This window comes from Chelmon rostratus, chromosome 15 (genome assembly GCF_017976325.1).
Source record: "Chelmon rostratus isolate fCheRos1 chromosome 15, fCheRos1.pri, whole genome shotgun sequence".
NCBI lineage: Eukaryota > Metazoa > Chordata > Actinopteri > Chaetodontiformes > Chaetodontidae > Chelmon > Chelmon rostratus.
In genome coordinates, this window is record NC_055672.1 from 10,521,783 (window position 1) to 10,532,039 (window position 10,257).

General features: G+C 38.9%; 1 protein-coding gene across 1 annotated transcript; it reads right to left on the minus strand.

The window, feature by feature from the left end:
• Positions 1–789: 789 nt before the first annotated feature.
• On the minus strand, positions 790–6,639 carry spata7 (spermatogenesis associated 7). The gene is made up of 12 exons (XM_041954268.1): positions 6,433–6,639; positions 5,672–5,734; positions 5,478–5,567; positions 5,250–5,297; positions 4,052–4,155; positions 3,388–3,854; positions 3,223–3,268; positions 2,354–2,475; positions 2,211–2,261; positions 1,979–2,056; positions 1,712–1,769; positions 790–1,589 (listed from the first exon to the last, which is right to left on the minus strand). The coding sequence occupies exons 1-12, from the start codon at positions 6,473–6,475 to the stop codon at positions 948–950; spliced, it is 1,812 nt and encodes a 603-aa protein (XP_041810202.1). The 5' UTR covers positions 6,476–6,639; the 3' UTR covers positions 790–947.
• Positions 6,640–10,257: the final 3,618 nt, after the last annotated feature.

Here is a 10,257-nt window from a genome sequence, read left to right on the forward strand (position 1 = left end):
GAATACATGAAGGTTTACAGAGCCATGACATCAGACAGCTGGAATGCCGAGCGGTGAAAATGCCAGAAATGGGACAGCTGCCTGGAACTGCTGGTCGCTGACCTGTCTGTTTACCTTTTACATCGACCGACAGCTGTACTGGCAAACACAGAATATTGTGCAACGGCTAAAGAGTTTTCCCCCCGTAATTGTTTGCAAAATGGTTCAAGTCACGACCCTTAAATGTGGTAATAATGGCCGCGCTGGTTTTACTGCTGGTTGGAGGCTGAGTAATTGGTTTGTAACACGGTCTTAACAATCAAATATATGTATGCAAGAACCACAAGAATAGAAAATTTATTGCAATTGTAAAGACACTTTCTGGTGACAGTCAACTCCTAGTAGCTACATTTCAGAGGCATATGTCAAGTCAAACACATCAAACAATTAATGTTTCTTCACAACAGTTTTTCTAGAAATCTGAAAATATAAACTGCAGCTACATCATATGTAAGACTGACTGGGTGGGGACACTGCAATCCATTCAATCTAACGGATACCGAAATAATCCCACACATCTGATCTCAGAGCAGGGCTTTTTCTTTTTTGTGGGTTTTGCTAATCATAGTTAAAGGGCAATAATTTAGAAAATATTTAGAAGCATTAATCTGGGGTAAGTTAGAGCGCAACCATCACTTTACAATATCCTAAACAAAAAATTCAAGTCTTATGTACTCACGAAACCTTATTTATGTGAAATTTTAATTGTGCTTTTGTAAAAAGCTAAAAAAAAAAAAAAAAAAAAGCGGAATGGGCCTACACCACACTTGAGCTTGCAAAAACATGGAAAACACAACCAAATTACAAAACTATGCTTTTAAAACTCCAAATATTACATTTCCCTGTAAAAACACTCAATTGGTAACAAAAAAACCTATAGGACATTAAATCCCTGAATACAGCAAAACTCAGAACTCATCATCACTGACAGAAGCAACTGTATCTGTATGTTGCTCAGCGCTCTCCATGTTGTTGTAGTGTGTATTGCTGGACACATGAAGCGACTGTGACAGACTTCTCCCCAGATCCTCAAGCTCTTTAGACTGTCCATCATAACTGACCTCAGCTTGGTCTTGATGAAATCCTCTGTCACTGGTTATAGTGGTGTACTCATGGTTTTCATTGCTGACTTCACTGGTCACAGTTGTGCTTATTTGATTTTGATGGAAATCCCCTTCACCGATTCCTATATTATCGGAAACATGCTCACTGAGCCAAGGAGAGCTAATGCCCTTTTCCAGATTGTCATCTTCTCCGTCCTTTTCATTTGTTTTAGTTGCTGAGGCAGTCCTTTCAGGAGAGCCTAAGGGTGTAGACACCAACAAAGGATCAGCATTATCTGGTGAATCGCAGTATTTAATTAGTGATGCATAAGGGAAGGAGTCATTGTTTTCTTTGGGCTTCAATTGGGTCCCCTCTGATTCTTTATGTAGTAGGAATGCATCAAGCAGACCATTCTCCTTTTTTTCAAGCTCTGCGCTGCAGGTGGAAATGTTGGTTGGCTCTTCAAAATCTTTACGCAGGACTTCCAGAAGGTGGCGCATTTTACCCTAAAAACAAACAATGCAATCAGATACAGGAGAAAAAGCTGAGGAGCCCTTTTTGACAACCTTCAAAATTTTTTTCAACAAGACTTGCTTTACATACATTCTACATAAAGCTACAGACTCACCTCATCAAGTTGATGCTGATTCATGTCAATATGGCGCTTTATCACCTGGTCTAAGACCCTGGAGGAGGACACAGACACATGGAGTAAAGTAATGACTCTGGAGGTAGTAACAGGCACTCGCTATTGTTTAAGAATTAACTAAGTTATGAGACACATGCTATAACTAGTGCCATATAAGCCGGACATGTGCTGGAAGCTAACATTAAAACAGACAGTTCAACATCTCAACTAGTTCATAGAAAACGGTCATAGAAAAAAAACACAAACCTGTCAGAAATGTGCCCCCTGGACAAGATGTCCTCTGTTACAGCAGAAATGAATTCGAGGTACTTCAATTCTTCCTCCCTGTTGAAGAAAAGAGGGGCATTATCCTTTTCACTGACACATTAATTCAGATGACAAAAGCATCATGCTGTCAAATCCTAACCTGAATGGCACTAATTTCCCACCATATCAATAAAAATTATATAAGCATTAGACAATATCAAAGAGAACTTACTCTGCAGATACATTCTTCATAATGGGAGATTTCCCGCCGTGTGGTGAGACCCTAGAAGATTAGACATAAATTCTTCAGACAGGAAATACACAAGGTATAACACTGGGCTTAAAATGGAACAGTATTTGCATGTCATGATTTACCTGGATAAGAAGTCAAAGAAATCACGGTCTCTGCTCTTGTTTGCTCGACTCTGTTGTCTAGATGCTGGGAAATACGTGTCATTGAGGTCATCCTCAGACCACTCGTGCTCTGTGCTAAATCCCTGTAAAACAAAAAGGACTGTACAATGAGAAGGGATAACCAAATGTTTAATGTAGCTGTTAACACTTCATTTTAAGAGCTATTTATAGAGACAATAAACCATGCAAGGATTACTGACCTTGAGCAACAAATAATTACATCCCATTATCTTTCATTGTCTTTATCTGGGTACTGTGCCCTAGAATGTCATCTGGCCTAGTCAGTGTGACTAACACTTAACTTGTTCTAGTAATGTTCTCTGAAATAATTATGCAATAACAACCAAGACATGGAACAGATTTTGGGCCTGGTGCAAACTGCATCTCACACGATTGATCCAGGAAGTGCAGTGCAAGCACTAAAGCCCTGATCAGTAATTACCAATAAAGAGTGAAGAAAAAATAAAAATGAATCCAACCACTTTGACACATGATTTAAAGAAGTCTGTCTTGATTAACAAGAAAATTGTTCATTTCACTTTTGCTAATACTTTCTTTTATATTCATAATAATGCATAAAGTATAAATGCTAAATATTTGCTGGTTATAGCTTCACAAACAATAAACTCTATTTGCTACATCTTATAACATCATGGAATGGTTACATGGCAAATATATTTGGTTCCTGATATACTATACACTAAGCAGGCAAATTGAAACATTTTGTCACCATATGATGGACATTTGTCATGACGTAAAAAGGAAAAGTGTGTGTAGTGTTAGACACATTAGAAAACATTGGAATAATCAACTTAAATCCTTAAAATGACCTGAGATGGCTCATACAATTCCTGGGTGCACTCCTTGGTTTTTGTGCTGCATAAAAAGAAAGAAATGAAGTTATTTTTAACACATTAGAACACATGGTGCACGTTGCGTGAATTGTTTTAAAGACACAACTTTATTTGAGACTCACTGAGATGTTTGGTAAGTACCTTTCATGATATGTCTCCTGTCGCATCAATCTTGACTGAGTGCAATCCTGAGTAGGTTTCCTCCTTGGTGCTCTGTAGTAGCGATAACCTGACAGGTACGAACTCTTATCTGACTTCAGGGTCTTAGGGATGAAAGGTTTGTCTTGGGTAAAGTGCTGTGAATGTTTCTGGAGTAAGTCTCCGCTGTACGTCTTCTGAACAGGGTCCTGGAAAGTCTTGTAGCAACTCTGCTCTCCCAAAGCTGCCAGTGAACACGCTGACTGCTTTCTGTGTGAAGTCACCTCTGGGCTCTGGTACTTTATTTCTGATGCTGGGCGGCCGTGTTGAAACTGGTTTTGTGAGCCGACTTTAAACGATGGATAAACTGTCTCCTTGGCATGAAAGGAAGTACTGAACCTTGGGCTGGAGACAGTGGAACTCCTTGAGCAGAGGTAGCGACTGTCATCATACTGCACAGATAATCTACTCTAAAAAGCAAACATATCATATTGAATCAGATATTGTACAGACTGAAAAGTTTGAATGAGAAATAATGTAGGCTTTGCATCTAAAGCCTCTGAGCACTTGTGATCTTCAAGTTTTCAATGCCGTGGCTACTGCATAAGATATGTTGACATCAGGTGAAGCAATGAGAAACACATGAGTGACTGCCTTGATTTCTTACCTGGGCTATGGAGCAGGAGGCTCTGCTATTCCTCTGTGAGAGAGAGTGGGCTGACTGAGGACGACCTCCTTTCCTCAAACGCTCCTGTCTGATCTGGTCATTGTCTGCAACCAGGCAATGAAAAAAATGAATAGACAAAGGAAATAGTTTACTTTGAACTGTGTAACAATCACTGGAAGCAAAGCAGTTTCTCATAAACAATGTAACATGGGTTATTAAAGACTCCTCCACTTAAAATTAAGTTTTCAATCTTGTTAACATGTCCATACAGTGTTTTTGATATGCTACAAGACATATAATGAGCAAAATAAGCAGCCAACGCCATGCCTGAGCCTTTCCACTTTGGAACTGCAGCAGACCGATGACAGTCTCAGAACCACAGATTCAGAAAGCCAGGATTTCATATGTCACATACCAATCACGTTGACAAGCAGGGTGGGGCCTTCTGAGTACGAGCCAAGATGTTTGTAAGTTTATGTTTCTCATGTTTTATCCATTGACTCTGCCCAAGCAAATTTGCAGTGTGCTAGATTATGTTAGGAAACGTTAGCCTGCCAAGTTACATGATGATTCATGTCAAATGCTGACAGGACATTTTATGTGGCTTCGGGGTGTTGACACAAAAAGTTACAGCAAACGTTACTCCAAAACAGTTTGTCATATAGCTGCTGAATTAGGTGATGGCTATATTCATTACAATAATTCTGACAGAAAACTTCAGATGACATTGGAATTGTTCATGACGAAAACATGTCATGATACAGGCCTCCTAATAAGCTGTTCGTGCAGTGTGAACAACATAAGGTTAGGTAATTCAAGTACATATAGTACGTGGGAGAAGATGCCCTTCAGGGCTTTCTGCCAATGTCAGTCAAAATAATTGTGATTTATCTATTTTTTGCATATTGTTCAGCCCTACTAAGTCAGTACTGTATACTTGAGCTCCAGAGTGGATGAGGGGTGATTAGAGATGGAGGCAGAGACTTTTTGCATATTCATAGATCCACACATATTAAATGAGTTACATCTAAGTCATTTTAAGGCACGAACTGATTTTTTTTCATGGAAAAAACTTAATAAAAAAAGTTTTTAGGGGCCCAATTAATGCCATGAGAGGAACTCTGAGAAGAAAAAAGTCACCAAAAAAAGGTGTTTTGAGTTGAAGTAATCATTTAATATTTGATTCTTGGGTACTTACACTTAACACTATGTACCAAGCTTTTGGGTACTGAGGCATCAATGGCAGCTGTGAAAAAAGGCAAAAACACAAGATCACAACATATTATTAATTTAATTTTTATGCAACAGAGATACATGTTTTAAACACTGCAAAATATAAGCATAATATGTATGTTAGGAGCTGAATTTGTTTGGTTTACCAAATGTCAATACAAAGATCATCATGTATTCCTGTCATGTAGCTCACCTTTAGCTGAGTAAACCTTTTTGTAGTGAGACACCATGTGGTCTTTAATGATGGACTGTGTCAGCTTGCTGGAGGAGCGAGGGCAGAAAGCTAAAAGCACAAAACAGAGAATAACATACAGTACCCTGTAAAACTAAGCTCTTATCTATCCTATCTTATTTCTCATTATAATTTTAACATTTATTAATACTTACGGCTACTTTTCAAAGTCTGTCCTTTCATACCAGGGCTGCATCCCAGTCCAGATGATACACTCCCTAAAATAATGACAGTTATAAAATTTAACTCATTTATCAAGTAAGCATTTGGTGCATTCGGCTTATATCTTTCTAAAGTGAATACCTTAACGTTTTAGAATGGAAATAAAGTGATTTTAAGATACTGCTTTGATAGCTTGTTGGGGGGAAGTGTCATTACAATTTACTGACTAAACAATCAAGAAGTCGTAAAATATTGTTTAGGTAATCATATCTGTATTATTGAATTGATTTACACTAAAAAAAAACAAAATCTTACAGTGCTTCAGTCAGGGTAATTACTGTTTATCCTGTGTTGAGATATTTCTGTTCTGGCTCTAGTGCGTGATTATTATTATTAGTGAGGAGTATATAATTGGTTTTCAAAGTAAGTAATACGGTACTGTAAAAACAGAATACACACGGCAAACAAGTAAAATAATTACAAATTTCAAAGTAATGAACCAAAATATTGTGGCCTAAAGTTAATTTCCGTTGACTTAAACGTCGTGTTACAAGCTAACGTTACTGGTTTAGCTAAGTCTTGACAACAAGCAATCTGACTAATGGACTGAATATTGTCTAGATAAACTTGAAGCCATATTAGTGAGTGCATAAGCTGTCAGCATGAGTTTATCTTTGAGTTGCTGCCTCAGCACAATTTGTATTTGCCGATTAACTAGCCAAACAGCTAGCTAATGCTAATAGTATCTGCATACCGATTCTCGATTCCATGATAATGTTGCACTCAGCGTATCCCATTTTCCTTAGAAATACTCGGGGGCAGCGACGGCAGAGCTTGGATACATCCAGAAACTACAGTGTACTCAACTGTATACATTTTACCGCTGTAAGATAATCAAGTAACGTCAAGGTAACGACCTAATGCTAGCTTATTAGCAGACGAGAAGCGGAGCAAAGCTTCCCCGTCGCCATGCTGGTTGCTATGATTGCCTTCGTCATCACGCTCGTGCGTAGGAGGAAGGGCACGCCACAAACCATCCACCCCCGCGTGCCTAGACAAGCACACCTGTCACTTGACTGGGAAAAGTGAACTGAAATAACAACATGGCAGAAACGATTTAACTCAAGTACAGTAGATTAATAAGATAGATATCCACTGGCAATGGTTTTGTTAGTCATTATTTGAGTCCATAGTATGCAACACATATGTTGAAGACAGCGAAAAGAAAAATAATGAGTAATGACTAAATGACTAATATCCCATATGTATAATAGTGTTTCAACATTGTGGGACTTCTGTGTGTGGCTGTGATAATTTTGGAGCCACAGCCAGCCTATATTGTCCTCACTGGTCATAAAAGACAGTGGCATGAGCCCCTGTGCCTGCCAATTACGAGCAGGATGACACAGAAATGGCCTTGTACTTGCACTGATATGCACTTTTATACAATTGCTCCCAGAATAATTCAGTTATTTAAATTTGTCTCTGGAAGAGACAAGGCAGCAGCTGGAAATTCATTAGTCTGAAAACAGCTCTCAAGGCCTGGAAACAGTAGAACTGATCTGTAACACTTGACACGTTCCAGGGACTCTGTCTGGCATCAAGATGAGAGCAGACAGTAGAACGATGCATAAAACATGTTGGGACTTTATTTTGTCATTAGAAAATGGGACTTTGGGACACATTTTTCCTTCAGTGAGTGGTAGTACAGGCATATTACCAGTGTACACAGCTCTCACTAATTAAAGACCATTTTCACAGCAGGCATTTTGACTTGTCATAGTAGGAAAGACACAGGGACGATGATGACGGCTACGCTCTTTTCCAGTGCTCCAGGGTCCAGAATATCTAGCAGGTGCACCACGTTTATGAATAACCATGAGATGGCTGGTAGCCATCTTGTTTATTACCAGTTTGCTCTTTTCCTGGCAGTTTGTGGTACACATACACCATCTGGCCTGCTGAAAACAAAAACTACTGAAGTTGCCTCATTTATAGTAATAATTTGACAAACGGACCGATGTGGGAAAACACAGTGCAACAAATATAAATTCTGATTCAACTGAGTACACGACAGTCATGAGAACGTTCTGTCAGCAGCATATTGTTAGTTCTGCCATGTTCCTTGTATTGTTGTAGACCTTTTAACCCCTCACGTCATTTACCAACAAAGGATTGTGAATCACTTAATAGTGGTCTGACTGGCAAAATGTGAAACAGACTCGTTGAACAGTGTATTTAGCCTAGTGGTTAGTGTTTTTCAGTGTTTAACAGTTTAAAACATTTAAAATGATATGAAATGGTCCACCAATACTTCATGCAGCACTCTCAAATTGAAGTACATTATGCAATAGCTACATTCCTGATGTTTTCTCATGCTGTTTAAAGCCTGTAACGACTAGCAGGCTTATCCTTGGAGTGTACAGGGCTGATAAGCTGTGAAAATCTTTATTTGACTTGGATCACATAATTGCAGTTTGGGAATTTAGGCCTCCTAAACCTTTTTTGCTTTGAAACAATTTAAAGTAATTTTGCTGTATGAATAAATGTTGCTGCACTGAATCTTGATGTTGTGTCTTTATCGTTCCCCAGTGAGTCAAAGAACCTTTGTTCAGCCTGTCACAGCAGGAAAAGCACAGGTAGAACTGTAACATTAACGATGGCTCCATTGCTGCCATTATTAAAATGCAATGAGTAGTTAGTGTTATAGTTACAATAGTTACACCTGTGTTTCATAAGTCAAGTGTCTATTTTACTTTAGTTTTACTCCACTTTTTCCATGGATATATGTGTGTCATCCACTGCTGTGGTTCGTTATGCCGAGTCTGACGTTACTGCACACTTTTCAATAAAAAAACGTACTTACTACTGCCACACCACTGTACGTAAACTTGCCTTGTTCTATATATGTTTTCACATACCCATACATATTCATACTACTGGCCATACTGTACATATTTGTCTTATTTTTGCCATGACTTATAGCTACTTACACCTGCACTGTATATCATATTGTTCATAAAATATGCACATCATAATGTGCATATTTTAGTATATTCATATCTAGCCCTACTGTTTATTCTATATGTATACACATTACTATACAATTAACTGCTTTTTGCATTTCTGGTTAGATGCTGAACTGCATTTTGTTGTCTCAGAACTCTGCGCAGTGACAACAAAAGGTGGATTTAATATAATCTAATTAATTTAATCAATGAGTAACTTTAGTTTTTATATTGTGCTTGTTTTCTCTGGTGCTGCTCTTGCTAACGTATTACATTCTGTTCATTTTGGGTGTGTTGTAAAGCAATTAGCAACTATTATGTAAAAACTTTCAAATTATTATTATATTATATATAATATATATATATTATTATTATTGTTAGAAGTATTAGTATTAGTGGTGCTAGGATGCATTTGCAAGTGAAGATTGTATTGTGGTTAGAATAACACAACTTCGACAAAATAAAAGAAGTTTTGAAGCCTGTTTCTTCGTTCCATTGAAAAGAATGGAAATCAACAGCTGCCTGGAGGGTATAGGGTAGAAAGCTTATCAGGATAATCTAAATATATGCTTGAACGAATAAACAAAAACATCCAAAAACTAGAGTGTGTTCCTTTAAACTTGCAACACCTGCAAGACATTTTGGCATCATGAGCATCAAAATAAAAGCACAGTTTTGAGTTTCACATAGAGCAAAAGCTACTACAGATCTACAGACTTATTCTGTACTTTGCTTAATTTCCAGAAAACAATTTGGGGTTTAGAAATTGCTGCCTATGGTGGCCAGCCCCATCAATTGACTTGGTAGGCTACCCAGTTTCGTAAGGGGGGGCTGGCGGGTCTGAGGTGATTTGTTAAATAATGCACTGTTTCTCATACATGTGAATGATGTAATGGTTCGAGTCCGCTGCTGATTTGGCGTACAACGCTGACTTGCCACCCTGCGCCATGCGCTCAGTCACCGGTTGCCAAACGATGAGAAGATAATCCTGGTTTGGGGCGAAAAACACAAGAGTGAGTATTAAAAAAAACAAAAACAAAACACGGATTATATAAATGAGCGAAAATGTATGTGGTGCAAAGCTAGAAGCTAATTTCCGCCAGCCGGTTACAGTGAAAGGCAGGTGGAGCGGTGCGCTTTGGGGACGAAAGGGAGGCAAGCATCCTTCCCCGTTGTTCTCGCCGCTGGTGTAACGCGTGGGTAAAGTTGCCCATTTGGACACATTCCGGCTGTGTTTTCTGGACCGGACCGCTGTGTGTGTGTGTGTGTGTGTGTTTGAGTGTGAGACGGGATGCGGTTTGGTGCGCCAGCTCAGTGATGGTCTCACAAGTATCTCAGTCTGTCAGGCGAGCACCACGCGTCCAAGCGAGGTGGAGAAAAAAGAGGAGGGGGGGACAGCAGAAGCAGACAATGCGGTTTATTCCTCCGTACAAATTACACCCACAATCCACGAAATCATGATGTGCCGAAGACGTGGGAGAAGAATTCCTCGTGATTTGGCTGTTTTTCCTGTGTTTTTATAATCGCGCTGAACAAATTCTTCTACGTTTTGACTGAGAACAAACATAGAA